Source organism: Clinocottus analis, unplaced genomic scaffold (assembly GCF_023055335.1).
Source record: "Clinocottus analis isolate CAN_PGR_092001 unplaced genomic scaffold, fCliAna1.0.p SCAF_19, whole genome shotgun sequence".
Taxonomy (NCBI): Eukaryota; Metazoa; Chordata; class Actinopteri; order Perciformes; family Cottidae; genus Clinocottus; species Clinocottus analis.
Window position 1 is genome coordinate 8596051 of NW_027175920.1, and position 25455 is coordinate 8621505.

A 25455-nucleotide genomic window follows, 5' to 3' on the forward strand; every position below is an offset into this window, starting at 1 on the left:
ACACACACACACACACGCACACACTGACTGGTACACTGGAGAATTGAGTGCAGTCGTGTGGAGAGGGTGGGATGGGGGTAGAGGGAGTACGGTGGGTGGCAAGGGGGGAAAAGCATATTTTAAGATATTAGAAGAGTGGAGAATAAATAAAACGGCTGAGCGTGCGAGGATGGATGTGATGGAGGGAGACGGGATAAAAAGGAGATGAAGAGGGAAAAGTACTTTGAAGAGCGCAGAGGGGCAGAGCCGGAGAGAGCGGGGCCTAAAATATTTGGAGGAGAAAAAGAAAAGTCGGTAAAAGAAAGACTTGCTTTAATGTTGATCTTAAAATTAGTAAAAGAGGAGGGGAAGGTGGCGAAGAGGGATCTACGGCGTCCTTCCTTCCTACTGAGCTAACTTCCCTCCCACGCTCGCAGCAATGAGACGACTGACTTTAAAAGAAGCCATCAATAATGCATTCCAAAGCACACTCCATGATATTGTAAACACGGCTCGATCGGTGTCGTGTCAAAGGGACGCGCACGAGACAACCAATTAGATTCAGAGAATATAAGCCCACCATCAAACCAATCGTGTCTCCCTAGCAAATGGTCTATAAATTAACCCTTTTGACAGCCCCGAGCAGCCATGTGCATGACAACATAATACATGCCTATCAAAAGGTGCAGTACAGCAGAGACAGCGTGCAGGCAGTGGTGTGATGCACGACAAAGAAACGACATCAAAGGTTGTCACGTCTAAATCACGGTTGCTGGGAAAGAAACCTCGCTGGCTTCAAACAGCTGTGACACCGCGACCAATCAGGGCTCATGAATGACACAAAGTCTCCCTGATCCTAATGCTGATTAAATGCAGAGGTGCTTAAGTGTGTCAAAATTGCATCATTATTTTAGGTTGTTATGACTACCGACAAGCCCGTAATTGCAAAAGCATAAATACGTTTTTCTCTTTGCGACAACTGACATTTACGCAGCTCAATTATAATGTTCTGTTTCACAATGTATATTGATGAATAAAGGGGGAGCATGCCTTCTGTTTTTTTGCCGGATTGATGCAGTGATGTTCACATAAAAAGGGAAATCACATTCTGAACAAAATAATTGTTTCTGTCAGAAAATTATGCTTTTATACAGTAAGCTGCATCGCATTAGTAGTCTAATATTTTTCTCAATAGGAACTTTTAAAATGATGTGTGAGGAGAGGAAAAAAAAAAGAGTCGGACTCAAACTAGGCAGTCAGCATGAAAAACACACAACTTCCTAGCAAAGTCTAATCAGAACAAACAATGAACGGCTCTGAATCAGAATTCAGTGCTGGGACTTTGTGACACCGCGACGCACTCCGTATCTGCAGCTCCTTTTCAAGATTCACCCGCTGGCCGTTTAAAACTCAGCAAACGGAGCAAGTGCAAACAGAGGCAATGACACAGTCTATTAGCATTTCTCTGAAATTAGAGAGATTGAGGGAGTGGGAACAATGCCAGAGACCTAACAAAAAGAGGAATTACAATGAGGGAGCTGTGCTCTGAAAGGCAATGTGCACCCTGTGACGCACCGCACATCGAAATAAGAAACCTCAACAAAATGCAAAGAAATAACTTTTAAAAAAAGGCGATGCATAATGACAATCGACTTGTTCACCCTATAAAGATGACGCTAAGTCAATATTAACAAAGTGATGAAACCCAAGTGGCTTATAAGATCTCATTATTGTGTTTGGCAGCTACAACTGATTTTTCTCTTACCTCTCTGCAGAAGGTGACTATGTTCTCCAAAAGCTCCTTGGCCTCGCCCTCATCATTTCGCCGGCGGGCCTCTACATGCATGCTCTCCCGCCTCTTGAGAGGCTTAACCACCTTGCGAAGGGTGAGGTACTGCTGCGGTGTGTGGCACGCCGCACAGTTCTTGGCCTTGATGTCATTGAGCAGCGTACACGCGGGGCAACTCCACTGTCCCACCTTCTCCTGAAGGCTAGACGAGATGGAGGAGGAAGAGGAACTAGATGAAGCAATAGCAGAAGAGGAGGAAGGGTAGCCCCGGGCCTGTTTCCTTGTTTTATGACCCGAGGAGGATGAGGAGGGTGTACAGGAGCACGATGTATTGCCACAGTGTGTACAGCAGCGGGGCAGAGCCACCTGCTGCTCCTGAAAGCCATGCAGCTTGGAAGAACCACAGGCCGAGCACTTGGGTGCACCCGTGGGGTTGCGCAGCGTGCACTTGGAGCAGGCCCAGGTGCTAAAGTCCGGGCTGGAGGGGCTGGCCGGGGTGAATCGTACCGACTCGCAGCCCACCAGGTCAATGAGGTCAGCGCCGGCCCGCGATGAGCGGCAGGTGTCGCACTTCGATGAACTCCCTGGGTTGGGCAACGAGCAGCTAGGGCACTTCCAGGTGTGGGCGGCTGGGGAAGCGACGGGGAGGTGGTGGGTCAGAGGGTGGTGCTGAGGATCTTCTTCCTCCAAGATACTGAGGCGCTTGCTGGGGTACGCAGGTTCCTGGGGTTGGGCATGTTTGGGCTTGGCTGGCCGCTGCGGGCCTGGCTGGGGTGGCACATTGGCTGCTGAAGGGGACGTAGGGCTGGGAGTGTTGGTGCCGGGGTTCGGTGGTCGCCCGGGAGGGGGCACCTCTCTCCTGCTGCGAGGCACTGGGTTGTTTTGGAGGGAGGAGAAGGAAGTGAAAGGGGAGGAGAGGGGCTGTGAGGGGACATGGGGAGGTTCTTGAGGATCACAGGGGAGGGCGGGAGGAGAGTCATCCGTTAGGTCTATAAGCAGCGGGGCAGCCCCTGCTGTGTGAACAGGAAACCCCAGCACAGGAGTTCGCACCTCGGGTACCACCAGTGACTCAGGGGGGATTTTAGGGAGAGACAGTTTCCTGGGCCCACCGCAGGCTGAGCATGACAGTGCAACCGGCGTGTTGTGAAGCGTGCAGCGTGGACACGCCCAGCCCGAGTGCTGCACCTCCAGGCCGTACACCTCTCCGTTGCTCTCAGACCGTCGCAGCACTTCCTCCTTGGCCGGATGCTGTCCATGGGGCTCAAGGAGGACCGGCAGGGTGACGGTGGGCGTCGGGGGCTCGGCCGGGGCGGGCGGGAGGCCGTTGGCAGTAGCAGCTATGGTGGTCGTCGGGGGCGTGTGAGTGGCAGGGGACGGTCCGAAGCCGCAGACGGAGCAGGCTCCAGATCCCTGAGGGTTGTTGAGCGTACAGCGGGGACAGGACCAACGGTGCTCCTCGGTGCTGCTCAGCCGAAGGATCTGGTTGAGGTCGGGTTTCTGGCGCGGCGCCTCACAGATGGAGCAGCGAGGTGCTGCGCCGCCATTCAAGAAGGTGCAGCGTCCACATGACCACTCACTGCCTCGCACCGTTGCTGCCATGGAGCCAGGAGAGTGAGAGTGGCTGGGAAACAGAGAGAAAACAGAGACTCAAATCAAATTCAATGACCAAACGAGTGAGCAATACATCCGGCCATATAACTGTAATCGCTTAGCAATAATACACAGTTTATTTATTTGAGACTTTTCGGTCACCAAGATTCTGTCGGTGGAGCAAAGCAGGAGGTCAAGAAAAGATGAGACACGGTCAGAAAGAGCAAACCTGAGAAAACCAGAGAATGAATAAATGTTCCCAGTCGACTACGGGTGATTATTTAAAAGGAAGAGAGCGCAGCAAAAATATCTGAGGCTGCAGGAGGACAGACGGGCAGAATTAGAAAAGAAAAATAGAATGTGAGAGGGAAAGATTAGCTAGTGCTGGGGAAAAATCAAATCTCCCTCCTGGGGGCTCTGAGGGCAGTAAATCCATACACAATGGCCACATGATTAGAGTCGGGGAGACAGCACATAGAGAGGAGGAGCCAGAGGAGAGGAGGCTGCTTTTGCAGAATACCAAGGAAAGCGTTCCTCCGGTCTTCCTGACTGACACTTATTAGAATAGAAAAAACACAAGGGATCTCCTCCACTTCATATTCGCACTTCTCTCCTCTTTTACTCAGTAAATGCAAATGCTAAAAAAAAAAAAAGGAGAAAAAGGTAGATGGGGGCAATTTAAGGTCATGTCAATCCTTTCCTTATGAATATCGAATGCATGAGGCTGTTCTTTTGGACATATTTCATTGACAAATCATCTACACTACAACAACTATCAACATATATTACAGAACTTCTGTTGTGGAAACAGTGCAGAGGAAAATGTGAGGAGAGAAGAATAAATCCATTTTAGAAAGTTTTGATCCGGAAGCAATTTATCCATCTCGTCAGGCTGCTCCCTTGATACCAGCTCCGACACATACTAACCTACAGCAGGCTGTTATTGTGGATGGACTTGTACATACAGTTCATTCTGTGAGCCTGCAGTTCAATCAATCTGACTTATTGATAGTGGGTATATTAGGGCCTTGGGGACGGGAAGCAACACAGTTGGATACCTCCATAGAGCAAGGGGGGTTTGGAGAGGGGCGCCCTCGAGGGACAGACGGGGCTGCTGCCTGGACAAGCCCATGAATGTCACTGTCACTCAAGCTGCTCATGTGTGAACACCAACACAGAGATGGTAATGTGGGGAATTGCAGGGCAGTGTGGTGCTAAGAGCTAGACTTCTGCGACGCTCTTCACATTTATCACCGTGGCAAAGATGCTGCCCACAAAGTGACCTCTGGGCTGGTGGATCTGGCCACATTTATCCCTTGTTATTGTATTTTGGTCGAAGTGGATGCCGCCGAAAATTGGGGCTGCTTTGACAAAAGGCTTTTGTGGGGAAGATTGGTTTGTGGCTTTTTGTAAAATGCCTATAAACTCTCAGTGGAAACAGCCTATTTTTCCAAGAAAAACATTCTGATAATCCTTCATGTTTTTAAATTAGGGCATGGGAAAAAAAAACCCAAACCACAGAGTCAATATGACATTTTAATTCCATTGATGAAGTATAGCAGAGTCTTAAGCACGGCTGCTGGTTGGCTGGCCTGTGTCCTGCTCTTCTCCACTGCACCATGTGTCCTGGCCAGCTAATTGCCCTTAGTTCAACTCCATTAAACCATTTCAAACCAGGCGAGTCCTCAGAACCCAGGGGAGCCTCTTATAGACAACCTCCAGCTCCCAGCACATTGTCCTCATCTCTTGTCATCTCTCCTCCCTAAGGTGAGGAGGGAAGTGACAGCAGGGGCTCTTTGGGTGTCTTTGAGTGTGTAGGTCTTTGCCGCTGGGTGTGTGTGTGTGTGTGTGTGTGTGTGTGTGTGTGTGTGTGTGTGTGTGTACGCATGTAGCTATATCTATTTGTAGACATAGCATAGCTCCTTGTTATGTTGTCAACTACGTTTGAGCCTCTGTGTGTGTGTGTGTGTGTGTGTGTGTGTGTGTGTTGGGCTGAAGTCGGGCCTCCAACATAAACCAGGGCCCACACTGTGTGAGGAGGAAACTCAGTCTGCCAATGATAACAATAAGCAAAGCGAGGAAAACGCCATTTTTATCAAGACACACAAACACTAGGAAATCAGCACTCAGTTCTTTGTTTTGCTTAGTCTTTTATTCCACAGTAATATTTGCCGAGCCCCCCGGTAGCTGAGCAAAATGAAGTGTTCTTGACCTTAAACATTAACGGTTTTAGCCACTGAGTACAATTATTTAAAAGCATCAATAATATGTCCAGAAAACATTCCATCCATCCCCACACAGCCATGTGCCGTGTCCTCATACTACAACACATCCCCCATCCCCGGTTTAGCTAAATGTGGTTGAATTAAGTGGTCGGCCCCATGCCAGCATTGATGGCACATGTTCACACCGTGCTTAGCCCTCCAAAGGCCGACCTATCCGAGGGCCGCAAACAGCGACCACGACGACTACGAGTGTCAACGCCTCATGTCTGATGACAGGTTCCTCCCTGTGGCCATTTTCATAACTGTCAGTCCTCTTCCATCTCAAGCGAGAGAGCAAAGTCACGACATCAGCCATATAGATACTTTGTCAGAGCGTCGGTGGAGTTTGCCATTTTTTTTCATCATGTTTATGTCTGCAGCAGCCGAGGTGTGAGCGTTTCATTGAAGTGATCAGCCCCGCAATTATCTTATCTTAATTCATTTCATTATTATCTGTCGTAAGCGCAACACATGTACAATATAAGTTACACAAGATGAACAACAATTATTCTGCTGCTCAATTAAAGGATGTAACCCCCCGCCCTTCCCACACACACACACACACACACTTTGTATGTACAGCACATGCCTGCAGCGGACGCTGAACCCACTACAGCCTGTGATCCCTGAAGCCGAAATAAAATCATGCTTTGCGTGTACATGCTCTAGGAATGTGTACAAACACACACACACACACACACACACACACACACACACACACACACACACACACACACACACACACAAACATACACACCCACAAAGCTTTTGTCCTTGGCCCTGTGCTCAGTGGAGAGTGGAGCTGCTCTAAAAGTGCCCACTTCAGCTCCTCAGTGTTGCAGACCTGGGCGAGTAGCCAATAGCTTACAGCGTGGAGAAAGAGAGAGGGGGGGGGGAGAGCTCACCTCTAGAAAACCCATCTTTCTTAAATGAGGCCCTCAATGCAGCCTGCTGTCCATAAAGTACCTGCTCTTGGTCTAAATTAATTAAAGTAAGAGCATCAATGACCCCTGGCCAATTTTCAATGCATTGCTGGGTGTAAACAATCATAGAGCACTTCAGCAGACTATCACCGGGAATGAGCGCTCTCCAACGCTCAGTGAAAACAAGCAAACAGGTAACAAAATAAATTTAAATAACTGTCACAACAGAGGCACCAGCAAAGACATTTTTACAGAAAAGAGTACCTGTGAAACAGACACTGTACACAATCCAGGATGTGAAATGGGTCGGCGAGGCTTTAAGGAAGGCCCAGGTTAGGCTAAGTGTACAAAAGCAGTGTGTTTGTGTGAGGGCCACCTTTGCCGGGCGACTTGGATTCCTTCCACACACTGAACTCCGATCCGAGATCAAGTGAACTGAGTCTCGCCAGCGTCTCCCTGCGTCGCTGTGAGACATTTGGCCTTCGTGTGACAGTCATTAGCACTGCCTTTCAGAGGTTGGCCGTGAGCCCGGGGCCTGAGACTGAGGGGGAAAGCGTGGTACCTTCATTGGCCACCGGGGGCAGAGTGCATCTGCTTTACACACACACACACAACACCAAAACAAAGCATCGCCACAAACTGAATACCACCAGGAGAGCAGAAGACGTGGCGTTTAAATGAGTATTTTTAAAGTCTGTCGACAGTCCATATCCTTGATGATTAAACTTGACACTACGTCTCAACTGCTTTAACATTTACATTAAACTACTTCTTCCATGTCAGTTCTATTTTTGTTATATTATCACCACAGGATGTTGTATCTAATGCACCGTACAGACTTGCCTTTGGTTTCGCTCTAAACTAAAAACAAAGAACATGATTAATAATGAAAGAACATCAAAAGGACAAACATGACAGACTAATAATTCCTCCTCAACAGTTCAAACACTGACTTGGATGCCGAGTAAATTAATGTTGGCATCAGACAAAAAAACAAACAGAGTGTGAGCCCTTCACAGACATTACACAACACATGGCCTGTCAGTCAGCAGAGGACAGTACATGTCGCACAAGGTTTCCATGACACTTCATCTTGGGACTGGCTATGCACTGGTAACAAAAAAGGTATCTCAAAACCCTGACTGTAAACACGAGTAACCACAGAGAATACCTTCACCCTAATGAATCCAATAGTGTCTGCTCTAATCGATAGTCATGGTTTAGCCTGATAACTGAGGACTAAACTACACTTCCACACGTCTTATCTTACATGCTTTGTGTATCTGGGAGCAACACACCACATGGACTTCCTGGCATGAGACCATGCTTGACATATTAAACAACTCCCAACTGTAATGTGTATCTTGTCCAAACCTGCACGCTAACCACAAAGAAAAACTGTGCAGTTGAACAATTTAGTATTTTTCCTAGTACATTCAACTTGTGTTAGTGTTGGATAGTTGTAGCTCTGCTGAGAGTTGTGCACCGCAGACAAATACTGGAAGGAAACAGGTTTGAGAACAGAATTGAGAACTATGTCTACTCACACAAGATTGTTACAAAAACAATTAAAAAGACTAATTACTCATTTTTGTCATTCTAAACGGGGCGAGTTTTAACAGCAATGATTAAAGGTTCAAACATGCCAACAGTTTCACATGTTTAAGATCCTTGGCCATTGGATATTTGGGCTGCTAGTGAAAGCAATTGAAGACACACTTGTGTGTTGGTCAACTAAGCCTAATGAATTATCAATAGGGTAATCAATACTGCAAATAATCAGATACTATCTCGCCTTCACGCTTAGTCTGAAAGCACATTTTCCTCCAGTAATCCTTGCTTGCCTCAGTGTTACCTTCATGATGTTTTGTAATGTAAATGTATTGTGGATAGATGTTTACATAAAAAGTTATTAAGGCCTATATTATAGTCCGCTATTACCATGAGTACTTTTTCATCCTGTGTCATAATAAACATGATCTGTTGATAGTGCCTTCAATTTGCTTTTTTTTAGATCTTCTTGATAACCAGCTCCTATCATCATCAACATCACTTATCAGCGATTACTAATGTGCAGAGTTCCAGATAAAGCCACCGCAAGCAAACACGCTCAAATAAAACAAGTCACTCTTTTTCGTCCCACAAATTGCAGGCGTGGTTTAGAGTGAACGCAGGGAGACGTGTATGAAGAATACCGGGGCCGTTGCTCACTTGATGATGAACCTGTTTAATAGCCACAACCCTCAAAGTGACAGGGATGCTGGGAGTGATTTTCACAACTAGCGGCTGCGAGGGTATTAAGTGTTTCCAGTGCGCTGGCATTGCTGCTTGTGCTCTTCATGTTTCTTCTTAAACATCTATAGCGGGCAGGACAATGATGCCTCCTGACTGGTGATTCTTGTTGAGCAGAGCACAGCATGTGGATCAGACAAGCTGGGAAAGAATAAAAAATGATAATGAATGTTGAAACGTTCTGCTGCATCTGAACGCACCCAGAAAACTTCTCTGACAGGGATTAGATCAGCACTTTCACACATTCTTCACCGCACTTGAGGAAACTTCCACTAAGCATGTCTTTTCCACCGCGTTAGTAATGAGCGCAGTCTGTTTGCAGCAGTCCGTCTGGCAAAAGGTTGCGTTTGTCACTTCATTGCGGGATTTTTCTTGCACGCCAGATCAGAAGACCTTTTTCCACTTAAACGCTTTTCCCCCCCCTAAAAAACATGCACTCCTGCTTGTTTTTCAGATGAGCCGAGGGGCAAAAAGCTGAAGACTTGAGAGTTAACTGGAACTCTCAAGTCTTCATTTGTTAACTCTGTTCTACCTGCCAGGCAATATGTCATGACATGAATATGACTCATTATTCAACCATGAAAGGTCTCCAGATTTAATTGGTTCCAACGAACATGATGGAGCTGAGTCAACAACTGCAACTTATCTGAGGCGGAGTATCAAGAGCCCGGACTTAAGAGCTCTTATGTGACATGCTGAGACTTGATGATGTCACATATGGGATTGGTGACACGGAATCATTAGTCATAAGGGACCCAACAACAACAACAAAATTGGGGAAGTGTTGACGCAAAGGGTGACATTGAGCAGGACACGTTTTAAAAACAAAATAGATTTATAAAATGTTATTGTGTTAGCACAGAAATCAGCACAAATTACACAAAAAGGTCTTTTGAAAAAGTGCCCTGAAGCTGAGACTTTTCTCTGATAAACATAGCTGGGTCTGTACAATATGAAAAAGGGATATCACGAGAAGGTTGTGATGCTGTAGAAACAAGAGTGTTGTTGTGTCAGGGAAATGTCTTGCATGAGAATATCTGGGTCTGCTTCAGCTATTTATGTGAAGTAGAAGTTTTTATGCAAGCCTGACCCAGATGATCCCACCCCTTATAACCAAAGCCTCGTAACCCAGAGTTTTCAAAATAAGATATGAACTCACAATCTTTTCTGCTGAATAAGAGACTGAAGCCCCTAAGAATGCAAATACTGGTCAAAAGAGGGGAGAAAGGAAAACGGAGAGAATAGCCGAGGCTTCTGACCTCTAGATGTGCCCTCGGTGAATATTTCACGACCAGTGCTCATTTTTGACGAGTGAATCTGTCAGCGGTGGAGACAGCTTCAGACATTTGAATCTTTAAACAGAGGAAACTGTCTGACTGGGTTTCAGCAGACATCAGTTGCCCAGAGCAAAGCGAGAGCAAGCAGGAAGCCGGCAGGAAGCTGGCGCGTCGGAGGAGGAAAGACGGGGAAGAAGGAGCAGGGGGCACAGCGCTGCAGTCGCCACTGCGCTTATCTGAAGCTCCTGCGGGCACCGGAAACCTGGAGGGCAGGAGAACTGCTGACACAGCGCTGCCTTCAGCCAGAGGGGAACTTCTCAGACAGGCAACACATCGAGGAGCTTTACTTCCTGTTTCCAGGACACTCATTCAACCTGAGAAGGCAGACCAGTTGCCTTGAGCCTCCTCTAGCTCACTGGCTCCTATCTGATTATCAGCGGGTTATATGTTTTCCTCCAGAGGTGCAATTTGCCAGCACGTGTTTCTTCCCTGCGTGCGAGGCTGCCATGTGTGCTCTTATCTGGGGCCCAATAGAATTGGGTTACTGAACATATGCTACAGATTTCCATGGCAACAAGAGTGAGGGGGTATCTGGAAAAATGTCAGTGTCAGTGCCAACGGGCTAGTTTTTCTTGCCGCATCAATGCTCTGTTTTCTAAAGAAAGCCACACTGTGAGACACCGCCGGCGTGGAGAATCTATTCTGGAGGGCTTGGGGGACAGTCCTGTCTTCATCAGACAGGCCAGGGCCGAGCAGGACACGCTGAAATGATTCAGACACAAACACGGCCAGTGACCGCGCTGGTCAAATCCAAGTGGCCCCGTTTTAATCCAATTAGAGGGAGGGAGAGCCAGTGGAACGAAGCTGCGATAAACGCCATCATCCATCATGCCGGGACAGTGGAGACACTGGGATCGACTCTGGAGAGAGCGGGCACTAACTTTAAAGGGCTCCGAAGGCCATGTGCAGCGGTAAACAGCAGCAACAAACGAAGCGCAGGCTTCACATTGTTAACCGAAACAACAACAGCATTAGGATAAAAACAACATTGTGCTCTTATTAAAAAGTGGGAGCGAAAACTGAGATTCTAAAAGTTATGACACATCGCCACTCACATAGTTACACCTCCACTGCGCATCTTTGTCTGGTGAGTGGGTCCTTTCCTTGAGTGAAACGTCACAGCTGAGGTACTGATTCAGTGCACACAAACACTTAAGTTAATGTATCACAGCTGGATGAAAACTAATTGGAATTGGACAAGAGTGTTCTTGCAGTCTCCAAGCCAAGAAAAATGTTTTACAGGACAAACTATTGGAGAATAAACCCTGAGAGAAAGGCTGAAGTTAAGCCGGGCTCGTAGTGTTCTGTTGTTTCTATATTTCATGCTCCGTCACAGCTCGGCAAAGCTGGCCTAACATTGTTAGGCTGACACAGCGGTGTGTATATGTGCATAATAGTAGGAGAGAGTGTGCGTGATAGGAGGGAATGCTCCAAGTGTTACTGCACGCCGTTTCTAAAACATCTTTTATCAGGTAAATGTGTGCGTGCCTCTCTCCTCCAGCAGTAGACTGAAACAGTGAGTGTATCCCTGCATGTCTGCCTGTGTTTATATGTTCAGCTGACTGAGAGTGGATTCAGATTGGTGATGGAGGCGGAGGCTTGTTGCTACAGAGACGCACAGACGCAATAGAAGCGTCTGCTGCAGAGAAGAAAAAAAAGACAAGTTGACTGTATGAGGCAAAACTCCACTGACAGTATGAGCCATGCGAGAGTTTCATTCATACATGGTTAATGGGGAGCGTATTTGAGCCCTGTCTGCTTTTTCCAAACTCTTTGCAAAGCAAGCAATGTAAGCCACGACTGCCCTGGCTGTTAAGTGCAGAGCCACTGCGAATCGGAAGCGCTGGGAAGGAATCGAGAAAGATGAAAGTCCAACTGGAGGCTGATGCTGAATAAATAATGACATCCATTGTGGGGAAATGTGATCGGGTTCTCTGAAAATCAATAACTAACAACTGGACCATGATGCCCTGAGTGACTCAGCAACAACTCCAATACAGCACAGGCAGGCAACGTGACACAAGAAGCAAGAGAACAGGAAACGAAGATCCTCCGCTGGAAGGAAGTCAGTTAAAAGTGCTTCTCACGCGCCGACAACACGCCTTTCTCTGTGTTGACAGTGACTCAGAAGGCAGTGACTGGAACTATGGATCACTGCAGTACAGTCTTTCTTGTAGTTACTGTAACTAAAGACATTTTTCTTTTAAGCAGTCGATATTGACAAAATATATGAATAGCATGTTGCCTCCACAAATAGTTTGCTCTGCTAGACATAAGCCTCACTCAATTACACAGCGGCTGCTAGCTCAACACAAAGTTTGCTTTGAGAGAAACTCTTTTGAGAGGTTACAATCTGAAAGGGAGCCTCTATTCACAGCAAACAATAGATTTTGAGTCTTGCCTCAGTAAAACAAAACCACAGTCTAGCTACACTTACCAAGATATTGTATACACATTTTTACTTTTTACCATTTCGCAAATTAATAAGACTGAATCAAAGCTGGTCAAAAACTAGAACATGACCGGAAAACTCATCTTCTAATTACCCTTGGGCTGGTTTTCACTGGGCTCACGGAGGTCAGGTCAATATATCTGTCCAAGCAATCCACTCAGCACCGCATGGGGAGCACATACTGTACAGATGTGTGAGGAGGAACCAATGGGGGGAGATTTTGGTTCACAAATCCGGCTTAGCCAGATTTTGGGCGCTTCATAAAAAAACATTAAAAAAATGTAGGCTTTGATTAGATAAGCTTTGATGAAACTGGGATTTGATCCTTCGCTGTGAGGTTACTGAATCCTCAGTAAGCCTTTCTAAAAGCCTACGAAAGAAAAAGAAATACGAACAACGCTGATGATGAAGCCAAGACACAATAACGCCTTTACACTCACAAATGCATTCCCAAGTAATACAACACCAGTCTCACACTCTCTGTCCCGCCCCCCCCTCTCCACACAACTCTCCCAACAACTGGTCAAGCCCGGCCAGGCCACCGCTCCGTGTGCACTCGACTGAGAAATGTGGTTGGCAGCCGGGCCGGGGGCGGTGACTCTTACCTGCGCTCTCGCTGAGGCAGCGGGTGCTGCTGCTGACGGGTGATGAAGGTGGTGCCCCACACCGGGCTGCTGTGGCTGTTCCTGAGCCAGCCCACAGGGGGTGACGACGGGTAAGGAGTGCTGCGGAAGCCATGGTCCGACTCCGTCTCTGCAGTGAGAGACGAGGCTGAGCTCCCCATCGCCACTGCAATAGGAAGTCAGTCTCTAAATGCGCGCTGGCGGGCTGTTTGTTTTGCTTTCTTTTGAGCACACGGGCTGACAAGGGATCCACACTTGCATTCGCTGAGACAAACTCAGATACGCTGAGTCTGAAGGGGTTGTCTGACAACAACTGCGATCGGGCGTTTTGTATTTGTTGTAAACTTTCAGTCGACAATTTTCCACTTCAAATAGGAAGAGTTTCCTCCAGCAAGAGACCTCTGAGAGCGCGAGAGTTAGAACAAATAAAAACCACAGCAACAGGGAATCCAAGATAAGGGTACTCCAATAAAAAAAAGAGCGGAACTTGCAGGTGGCCAAGTGTGCAGGGCGGATATCCCACAGTGCACGGGGAAGAAGTTCCCAATTCAAATAGTAATTTGATGCGTGGCGCGCCGATTCCCATTCAGCAGTTGGTCTCAGAGAGGAGAAAATACAATTTTCTCAGAGCAAAGGCTTGTAATTCTCTCTCTTGTAGACTTTAAGCTTGTAACATTCTGCACGACGTCTTCCACAGTGCCACTCATAATTCCTCCCGCGCTCCTTCTGACACACATCCCCAGTCTGTACAGTCTCATGCCTGGTCTAGGTCTCCTCTGCACATGCCTAGAAAATCAAATCGCACAGCAAAAGCAGGAAAAGGTGTGGTACAGGAGTCAACGTGCTCGTGGTCTTTCAGACTCTCAGCAGCCACACACCCTTACGCCTCTGCAAGAGGACAGCACATCAGGATGACGGTGAGTAAAGACAGACGATAGAGTGATCACTGGCGGCACGGATCGTCCAGGAATTAACGTCATATAAAATATATCCACAGAGTTATTGTGGGCAATGACGGAAATCAATGCATTGCATTTTCTGGGAAGGCTGTTGGCAAAACTACAAGTCTGCTCACATCCAAGTCTCATCTTTCAGAGTCTGACTAACAGCTGCTGTGGAAGTTTACCAGAGGAACACCCAGCAGCATTTGTCCCACTGGACAAGACATGTTTGAGGGGGAGGGAGGACTTTCTCAGGAGTTAAACCACTTCTGGTATTTGCAGATTTTTTTTGGGGGGTGGGGGTGGGGGGGTTGGGGGTATCCACATGAAGAAAAAAAAGAAAGAAAAGAAAGAAGATCAGCTCACATGCACCAGGATATACAGAGAGCTGCTCTTTAAACCTCAACAGTTGCCACTGCATGAAAGTGTTTACAGCTCAGCTCCAAGTTCTGTGTAATATCCCACACAATCCCGTAGAGGGATGTACCGTTTTAGGCTGGGCTGCTCTGCCAGCGCGAGGACGGGAGATGATCCCAGTTTCCGCTGTCTGAGAGAGACGGCTTAATTTCTGTCTGATCCCACCGCCGAGGCCGGACAGTCTAGTTCATCAACTTGCGCCGAGATTTATGCGCACTTGTCAGCCAGTGTCACTGCCTCTCTCCAGGCGTATAGCATCCGAGGGGAAACAAGTATCGCCCCATTTTCTTTCACGTTGCACGAGTATCGAGAAAAGACAACCTGAGGCAAAAGGTCTGCGAAGGGCGATGCACCGTGGGGTTATTTGTTGGTGTTGTTGCTTTCTTTTCACATGTAGTGTTCACGGACTCCCATCATCCGACGCAGTGATCTCGTGTTCTCCAAAGCTGATTCACTGCGCGTGGAATTATGACTAATGACTAACAACGCGCATACTTTCAAGAAAGCCCGTTCACAGCACTGCAAAGCATTCGCCTACTTGTGTTTTGTTAACTAAATAAATCAAAAGGTGGTGTGTGTGTGTGTGTCCGTTTCCACGCAGCGTTACAGAGGCCAAGGAGAGTATATGCGGTGCAGGAGGCGCCTGAAGAAACGTCAAAATAGCCGAGGAGGTTCTCATCCAGGAAGGAGCCACATTCACCATCTTCCGCCGGGTCCTTCACAGTCCCTGCTCATCTCCTATTTCCTGCATTTGGAGCTGAAGATGCCGAGCCGCGCTGTCTTGTATTAGGAGACATCCTCGCTCCAGTCCCGCTGTCGCCTGCTCACAGTGTCAGAAAGCTGCTCCATTCTTAGTATGCCGGTGTAATGCTGTCATGTGGGCATGTTGTGGTCCGGGTATATGTTCTCCCCACCCGCCCCCCACCCCACTCCCAGTTATGTATTTTGTCCACGGGCTTCCATTCTCCCTCACTGGTAGCGTGAGCGCAGTGGACGAGGATGCAATCTCCTCCTATAACAGCGGATTACTGGAGTGTCAGCAGAGCGCATGCGCACTGGCATCGGCGAGCAGAGGAAAAACTGGGAGGTTGCGTTCAAGAGATTAAAAAAAAAACACACACACACACACACAATCGACGCAGAGATCTCGCTCATTAATGCGAATAGGATCCCGCTGCAATAACTAGTGATGGACGTCAGAACCAGCTTGGGCAGGATAAGGCATGCTCATTCTGGGAAAACACAGCGGTTTACACATCATGTCAACCTTACACAATTGTCAAACACCCTAAATATCTATCCTTTTTTCTTTTTTTAATTGGCTCTTTTTTAGAAGAGCTTTTGCTTCTGAAGTCAATGCCAGAGGAGGAAGTAAAGGGTTAAGTAGAAGACACTGGTGACTGCAACACCCATCATTGCTCAACTGTCCCTGCACATTACTGAGATAAGCCCTCAAACTTTCCCTCTCCTCTCCCTTCCACTTCATATCCTTTGCTGACCTCTTTTCTGATCCCTCATTCTCTCTTTGAAATGTCACCACCAACCCACTGCATAAAGCACAGGCCTAACCATGACATAGAAATATCCACACTGCTATAAACCATATAATAAATCACCGCTGGCCAGATTTTCTGTCAATTCAATCCTCAACATCAACATGAATAATCTTAGCACTGCTTTTGTTGTTTAGTTAGTCACTGTACATACTTATATTTCACTGTATGTATACTATATATACACTTCATATACACCGCATGCTGCTGCCACGACCAAATTTCCCTTTGGGGATGAATAAAGTATTTATGCTTACCACTATCCATACCACATATGATATTTAAGGATCTATTGTTACATAAAAGCAGTGTTAATGGTTTACTAGGAACTGTCAATGCAGGTCAAGCCGGCTGCGTGCCGTCATTTGTCTGGAACTCTGCTTAGTTTCCCAGTAAGGGTGTGTTCCTAATGCACAGCCCCAAGCACGACTCCTGTTTCAGTTGCCTTGTTACATGTCTATAAGACTGTAACTGGTTTGTCTGGTGAACTCAAATTCCAGAGAACAGTATCGGTGAAAAATGTTGGTAGACTTACAGTAAGTCAAACCCCAGGTCAAGAGTGCTTGGCTGTAGCTGTCAAGATTGCCTGCGTCACGCAGAAAGCTTGACACAAACAGCTCAGCTTGTGTTCCCTATACTCCACTCAATGTCCAAAAGCAAGTGCAGGCTGTGCAATCACATTTGGGCCGTTTCAATTTAGCCCAACCATGTAAACAGCACAATCACAAAAGGCAGCTTGCACAGATTGTAGAGATGGACAGCAGAAACTGCACAATGACTAATTGAACATAAACCACCACAGAAGTCAGAGGACTGCAACCCTTTGTTAGGGGTGCACCTGTCCAGAGGCCACCTGTCTCACTGTAAGTCAGCACCCAGAGAGACAGCAGCTGACACTGGCAGTGCCAGAGAGAGAGAGAGAGAGAGAGAGAGAGAGAGAGATAGAGAGAGAGAGAGAGAGAGAGAGAGAGAGAGAGAGAGAGAGAGAGATTAGATTTCATTTATGTTCTCCAGGGAGCGGGAGAAGAAGGGGAAGACAGGATGTGAGCTGATTTCACGGCTTTAATTTGTCATGTTGTTAGTTGACAAACTTGTTTTCTCCCAAGTGAACATCCGCAAAAGCGGGGAACTAACACATGATGAGACCACACTGTCAACCAAACCATGTGGGCACATTAGGTTTTATTCTGATGTTAATCCTTCAGCCAATAAAATTATAAAATAAGATGAATTCAGGCCTCAGGTCACACATCACCCACCTTGCTAAAAGATGTTTTAAAAAAGGGTCCATGAAGGCAAGGCAACTTCCAGTATCTCTGGATACAAGCTCATCCACCTGACCTTTGCCCTCTGACCTTTACCTCCCTCCCCTAAACAGACAAGTGGAAGAAACATGCCCGTGTTATTGTTGTGGTATTACCCCGTTATGTGCAGTGAAGCGGCAGGAATAATGATCCCACAAGGCTGTTGAAGTGAAACCACGTTTAATTACGAGGCACTGTCACCTAATCGATCTATTTGCGGCCAAACTGTAAGCCCGTGAGCCCTGTCACGAGCATTAACGTTACCTACACCGTGCAGCCACACGAGAACTCCTCGCGAGCCCATTGAGACGGCGCGAGCCGAGGACGCCGGGGACCTTGTAAACAAAGACACTCTTATTCAGTCGTTTGGTCGACGCTATCGACGCGGCCGGACAGCTGTGTACTTCCCGAAGTCCGCTCACAAATCGGCTGTTCTTACCTCGAGTCGGTCGAAAGGAGATTATTCCTGTTTTTCGGTCGTGTGTGCGTTAACTTTTCACAGCCATCGAGACGATAAGTTCTCCCCGGGTTGTACTTTAGCCACCGTCACCTCTCCAGGCTTTAGCTGCGTGCTCTCCCGTGCCGCTGCATGTTTCCGACATTTGTGACAAACACGTCCATGTAGGCTGTCGTTTGTGTTTCACTCAGCCAGGTATTCGCGAGACTGACGCGACCGCTGTAGGTTTACCTAAAACAGCCCAGGAAGGAAGGAAGGGGAATCTCCAAGAAGCAACGAGAGAACGCACGTACGTCGAATGCGTGCCGGCTGGCGGCTAACGGCAGCCTGCGCACGTAAACGTACGTAAAAGTCAATCGAGAATACCAACGTAAAGAACTCAATTTCCCACAATCAGCACGGGCATTTTCAACTAGGATATCCGGGTACGAGTTTCGTCACATTTGGCCAACGTAAACAACCAGATACATACATCCATGTGTACATTATATCTAATAAATATATATTTGTTGAAATATTTGATTTCCTCTGTCTCGTTCCTTTTTGTGGCTAGATTTAAATATTGAGTTTTAAATCTCAGAGATTACCCCTTTCTGCCCCAGGCCGGTGTGAGATAGTGGCACTCTAGTGTCATCTAGTGGCACTCAATCCGAACCATCGCTATCAGCAATTTGAGGAGCTGGATCAAAACATCATTTCACATTTTGAAAATGTACATGTCCTCCTCACACTTCTTTAAATATGTTTCTAAAATGCTAGTTTTATTTGTACATAAAGCATCCAACAATAGTCATATGATAAAGTGGATGGGGCCAAATCCTTACCGGTTTACTCTCTCTCACTGGCTATCATTCAGGGGTTTATGCAAAGAAAACATATGTAAAGAGGATCACTGACTCCTAAACATGTTTCGGCTCAACCACAGACTGTATATAGGTACTCAAAAATAAGGCCCTGGTCCCTGTGACAACTCATATAGTATTAGTACTGTGTTGCTGCTAGTACAATGTTATTGGTAGCTGTTGCAACCACCATTACCTCCACAAGTAGTTTGGGGCTGTAGGTGCTGCACTTTGATCTATTGCGTGTGATGCTTTGAAGCACTTAAACTGCAGCCTAAAATGTATTAGCTCAAAGGAACATTTAAGTTTGACATATTGTAGTATATTACTACTGTGGCCAGTATTACTTCTGCTGAATGCAGAATAACATCTCATGGCTGGGACTCTGATACTTAGGATAACCTTAACTCTATCAATCAACTTTTATATCACGATGTTTGGAGCTAAATGCTTCTTAATTGAATGTGAATTGCATTGTCAGCATGATAATGTAATTCACAATATTTGAAATATGCCTCTAAAATAAGGAACTATTGTTTTTGTACAAATCGGTGAGTTTATGGCATTATATTGTGCTTAATACAATGTTATAGCAAGAGCTGCATCCTTGGATATTGCTGTATGATTTCTATTTTCATACTTAAGTTCGTTAAGTACTTTTTTTTCTAAAAGACATCTAAGTTCAAGCAAAGTAAATTGACTAAGCTTAATTCCTGCTCGCTGCTAAAACATCACTGCTAAGCACATTCCTTGTTATTTTAATATATTTATAGTTCATATTTGCTGGCTCTTCTAACAACAGTCCAATATTAAAGCTGTACACACAATATGATTTTATTTAATAATGTATTTTTTACCAAATCCTTTTGTCTCCTAAATATAACTGCCTGCTATTTCTTTAAAACCACGAGTGAAATTTAAATTTCATTAGGATAAAGTGTAGCATGTGAAACAAGTGACTCTGGATTATCTCCGTTAATGCCGGTGTCACCCGGGTTGTTTGAACCGGGAAAATTCAGAGGATTAAGCCGATATCAAGAAGGTCGGTATACTTCAATAACGAGATAGCAGAGTGGAATCTAAAACACAGTTTAATCTCTTATTAAGATCATGTTCCTGTGTGCAATCAGTCACCAAAATATATACTTGGATGTAGAAAATGAACCCAGGGTTTCCAGGGTTTCCTTTAGATTATTGTACTCCATAATCACTCACCCAACTAATGAATAATACGTATACATCCTAGTAATGTCCTTCAGCATCATTTGAGGGTGGGTGATACATCCTATCATCGATTAAATCAGAATCACAACCAGAACCATTTATTTTCCAGGTATGTTAAACATACAATGAATTTGTCTTGGTCGGTAATACTTTACACCAACAACAACAATCAACACAGTGCAGAAATATTACATTTACAATAGAATATAAAACATAACATAACGTGCACAGAGAAACAGATAACAGTACTATAAACAAGTGTACTACTGGAGGTGTATGTGAAAGTGTAATGCTAGTGGCATGTGTATTTAAATATGGGGTATGAATCATACACGTCACTTTAACATGACACTTTCACATACATTGAGAAGCACAATTGTGATTTATCTCCAGGTTGAGCGAGGCGGAGCAAAGCATCGTTTGATAGAAGCGGGCAGAGGAGTTGAGTCTCTGGGCGGAGAAAGTTTCGGCTGGACGTCGTTCACATGTCCCGCAGAGCTCGTGTCTCCAGGACGCACGAGAGGAACCGGCAGTAACGATACCGATGTGACAAACTATCTCCTGGGCGAAGAAGTGGACACGGTTCGCTAACACGGTCCCGGAAGGAAAGGAATAGCTCTTCGTCAAGAAGGTATGCGAATGAATGCAACTCTTTTTTTGTTTTTTTGTCTACATGAGACACTGTTTTTGCACTTGTTCTCCGCTCGAGCTCATTTCACTCGCGACTTATTGTCTTTTGTGCGCGCGCTTAGGCTAACTTTTCAGAAACGACAGAAAGTTGCTTGCTAGCCCACTCCACTCAAATCTTCGTGTGTGTGTGTGTGTGTGTGTGTGTGTGTGTGTGTGTGTGTGTGTGTGTGTGTGTGTGTGTGTGTGTGTGTGTGTGTGTGTGTGTGTGTGTGTTCAATAGCTAGTGTCTGTGCGTACACACTGTTGTCATGACAATGCTAGGGGAACCCAGCGCGAGGCACGTTGGGAGACACAAAAGACACCAGCCTCAGTGTTCAGCGTGGTTTAAGGCTTTCTCTCGCCACAAAAACTCCACTGAAAGTTCACGAAAAGTCTACAACAACCCCACGAGAAGTGTTCTGTTTTTCTCCTTTTGATCTTCTGCATGGGAATGCCAAAGAGAGACGGGTAACTGGACCTGTGTCAGTGGAAAGGAGAGCACTTTGGGAGGTAAGGGGTCAGAAGGATATGTGCAAACTGTTGGGCTAAGGTGTGTCCTGTGTTTATATGAGACTATATGTGACCCTGCCGGCCAGGAAAAGGATGCTTTTAGTCGGCTCTTTTCTGTTTTATGGGCAGCACACGTGTGGAAATGACTGGCTTCCACAATAGAGAGTGAACAACACAATTGTCTTTAGGGGAAAAGGAAAAAGATGTCTGTGTCGGCGAGTGGTGGGGGGGGGGGGGGGGGGGGGGCAACGATTACATGAGGGACAAAAAATGTGTCATTTATATTTCATAGGGCTTTGAAACAACACACACACACACACACACACACACACACACCACACACGGTTTACACATGTGTGTGTGTGAGTGTGTGTGAATTGCAGGAAGAGGGGGTCAGGGTCAGTTTACATGGTCATGGACTCGTGAGAGGACATGAGGGGACACAGGGGTAGTTTTGTGTGTGTGTGTGTGTGTGTGTGTGTGTGTGTGCGTGTGTGTGCGCGGGTGTGTGTGTGCGTGTGTATGTGTGTGTAGGGGCGCTTTATTTATATCACTACTAATGATGTAGCCACACACATACAGTACACCCGAATAGAGCGAATCAGGCAGCTACTGACATGAATGTTGCTAATGACAAGCAGGATAAGCTCTCACCTCTTCTGACTCATGATTATTCTTGTTTACAATATTGCGCAGGGGAAGTTTTCACAAGTCCAGATGCTAAAAGATGACAGTTTCATGGACCAGTGCCATAATTCTCATTAAGTGCATCGCTGGATAAATATCCTCCTCCTATTCGTACAAAAAACACTGGGTGGCCAAAACACTAGGAAGGATTAACCACACCAAAGCCAGAAAGCTTCCTATATTTATTTATTATGATCCACCCATTATAATCTATTTGGCTCATTTCTAGGGACTAATATCTCAAATCACCCATGGATCTTAAAAATGTTTCAGCTTTGAAAGGGCACTTTTAGATATGAAGATCATTGCGTGACAAACCATGCACAGAATTTCAGTTTAAATAATTTTAGTCTCTTTCGACCAGAGGGATAGACAACCTTTCAAACCGTGTTAATAGAATGTGCAATTATCCTTTATGTATACTCTATGTGAGGCTGAAATGCTAGAAATCAGAACAGTTCTACTCAAGATGGAAGTGTGAATATATTTGTGATAGTAATATTTTCAATCAAAGCAAAAGAAAATGAAAATACTCAATCAACACAGAATATCTTAATATGATTCACAATATATGCAGTATGTTTAATAGCAATAGCTATAACATACATCACAGTCACAGTATTGCTTCTAGTCATATGAATTATGCATTTAAAGATAATATATGGCAACATATTGCAACATTGGTTATTTGTTCTGCCAAGTATCTATGTATGTCAGCCTTCCTCACTCTTTGTGTGTTGGGGCATGCAGCCACATCTCTCTTCTGGCGTCGGGCCGCAGGGCCTGAAAGCACACTAAAAGAGACACATAAACATACACGCACAATCACACACACACACACACACACACACACACACACACACACACACACACACACACACACACACACAGACAGACACACATTCATACAGTCATGCACATGGGGCAACATGAACAAGCCTACATCAAAGATACATCTGTTTCTTATGCATGTTTGATGGGACAGGCAGGCGGCGGCTGGCCACTGCTCAAAGTTACAGTACAGATTAGTATGCATGACTAGGTGGAAGCAAAGCCGTGAATGTGGATTACGTTGGTGAGGGTAAGAAGGTAGATACAGATGAATGAAAGCAGCAAAGCTATACAAGGAATGTGTTGAATACTCTTTCTTTAACAATTGCGTGAGATGACGTTGTGGCTTACTGCTAACGCTGAGTGAATGGAGATCTAGATAGAACTGCAGCTTTTCATAAAGCTGAGTCACTAGTGAGTTAATAACTCTTTCCTCTTTTTGTGCAGTTGTCTTTTGTCCCCACTGTTTGATGTATTGCTGGCCTTTTTAGCTGTGAGCAGCTGGTATAAGTCCCTTTGTCTGGTTGTCAGTCTATTGCCCAAACTTTGTCGGTCTGGGACACAGTTACAAAAACTGTATCAGCCAGTTTCCCAGACAAGGATTAAGCCCAGTCCAAGGTCATTAAGGAAATTGCTCAATAAATGTCTCTATGTGTTTGTGTCTATTTTTTTGTTTGCCTTAACAATAATTTCAAGACATATCAGTCTGAGTTTATGTCTGTTGGTAAATGTCATGTTTGCCACATCAGACATTCTGGCATCTAAAAAAAAATAAATAGAAATTTCACTGGGGGGTAAATGAAGTACTTCTCCTAGCTTCATGCAATTTAGTCAATATTGCCAAACCAACTTATTTCTGTTTTGTATAAAATGTAAAAAAAACATCATTAATATCTTGCAAAAAAAAAAAGCAGTCTTTAGTCTGTAGAATATAAAAAAGAAGCCTGTCAGATTAATGTTCTTTTAATCCATATAACCTAAACTTGAGCACAAGTTATGTGATATAAGCCAGTGTTCTTGTAACAGAACAGAAGTAATCAAGCAAAATGTGGGAGTGTGCAATAATTTAGTTTGTATTTCTTGACCGAACAGCACAATGCAGCTGTCTTTGCTATGCCAGGATTTTGAAATCAGTGAAAGCTTGGTTGGCTGCTTGTCAATTTTGACTGTAGCAGTTCTTGGCACAAAGAGATACACGCGCGTTGCAAATCTAAGTCAAGTTCACCTCCCAAAACATTCTGCACTTTGGAATCAAGGGAGAGTCCCGTTAAGTTCAACTCGACAATATGTTTCCCTTCTCTCCAGATGTTGTTCTTAATTAACACGTAGGCTTAGGGCGAGAGAGGTGTCACCACCCATACACAGTTCACCCAGGTGCTGCAGCTCTGCATAATTAGCTCACATTAACATGAATAATATTAATTAGATTCATAGTGGGTTTCCTCGAGTGAGAAATAGGCCAGTGTTATTGATGTATCGAAAAGTTTGTGGGCAATGATTAAGAAATTATTTGTGTCTTGAGATAAAAGCAGCTTCCATGCACATGTTTTTTAATCAAATCTATCTGCGCGTGTGAAGAAGATATTAGAATATATCTATGTCTTGAAGCACATGTCAAAAGTCATTCACTGTCACTGCTGTTTAAGTATATTCCAAATGTAAAAAATCAAACATAAACCAATGGCCTTTGTCAGGATGAATTGTCAAAGATGGAGAGAATGTGAAAATCCTGACCATGTTTATTTGCTTGAGCACTTCTTCAAAGTCTTTAGATGTCTAAGTACAGCGAGCTTGGGTTGTAATTGTGAATACATACAGGAAAGTTAGAGGCAGCAGAGGATTCTAAGGCTAGCTCTGTTTCCATCATAAATCACACAGTATGAAGACAACTTTGAAACTCAACACCTCAAGATCTGAGAGGCCTACAGAGGCCCTTAAAGAGACAAGAGAGGGGGACAGATAAAGAAGACCGACAAAAAGACTAGGCTATAGTTTTAGTGATTGTACATCCGCAATATTTCCAGAAACATCAATGAAACCTCCGGTTTTAAAATGATGGTTTTGATGAGTGAGTACCCCATCTGCTCAATTATCATTTCTCTCTCTTTCACATCTAGTTGCATCTGCTGCCAGGCTAACACGTGTGTGTGTGTGTGTGTGTGTGTGTGTGTTCGCAGGTGAAAGCCAGGAGTCACACTGTAAGAGGATTACCAAACCAAACCTGGGGAGCTGCTGGAGCCCCAGGGTGCTGGAATGGAGCAACTCATAGAGTAAGAGAAATACCTATTTGTGTAATTTAAGAGTCGCTTTCACACAGTTTGTTCACATGTTTTATTGTGTTTGCTGAATGAACTTCCTGTCTCTATTTTGGGGCTTCCTGGAACTGTTTTTGCCCACACTTGTGTTGCAAGCACAGTCCGCACTAGGACCGGAGAAGCATTTCAGCCATATAAATGGCAGATTGCTTCATATATACAGTGTTTCTCCAGTCCCAATGCAATGCTCACAACCAAATGCACTATATATAATCAATCCAACACCATTTGTTTTTTAAATCCATTTTGAAGAAGACAGTACTGTCTCGAAGGTTTGTAATTAAGTGTTTTGAGGACATTTGAAAAGGAAGCATAAAGAGCTGTCTGTCTGTTTAAAATACAACATCTTGACAGAAATTGAAAACAAGCCTAATCGCACTGTTCTCTATGCATCTCCTTTGGCAGCTGGTGACATCTACACAAATGCTGTGTGTTTCTCACGATTTTTGTAGGGCA

At 45.3% G+C, this 25455-nt stretch overlaps 2 protein-coding genes across 5 annotated transcripts in view; one reads left to right on the plus strand and one right to left on the minus strand.

Moving 5' to 3' along the window:
• Positions 1-18162, minus strand: part of capn15 (calpain 15) — a 35620-nt gene extending 17458 nt beyond the window's left edge. For 2 of the 3 annotated variants that reach the window (XM_068583679.1, XM_068583678.1), the window contains exons 1-2: positions 13232-14294; positions 1745-3389 (exon numbers count right to left, since the gene is read on the minus strand). In XM_068583679.1, coding sequence (XP_068439780.1) covers positions 1745-3389; positions 13232-13410 — 1824 coding nt within the window. In that variant the 5' untranslated portion in view covers positions 13411-14294. Of the gene's footprint in view, positions 1-1744; positions 3390-13231; positions 14295-17903 lie in introns of those variants that run through there. The other variant, XM_068583680.1, reaches the window with a different exon arrangement.
• A 2325-nt stretch (positions 18163-20487) lies between these two features.
• ankfn1b (ankyrin repeat and fibronectin type III domain containing 1b) overlaps positions 20488-25455 on the plus strand; it is a 117785-nt gene continuing 112817 nt past the window's right edge. The window contains exons 1-2 of one of the 2 annotated variants that reach the window (XM_068583146.1): positions 20488-20618; positions 24862-24954. In XM_068583146.1, the coding sequence (XP_068439247.1) occupies positions 24938-24954 (17 nt within the window). In that variant the 5' untranslated portion in view covers positions 20488-20618; positions 24862-24937. Of the gene's footprint in view, positions 20619-20935; positions 21167-24861; positions 24955-25455 lie in introns of those variants that run through there. The other variant, XM_068583145.1, reaches the window with a different exon arrangement.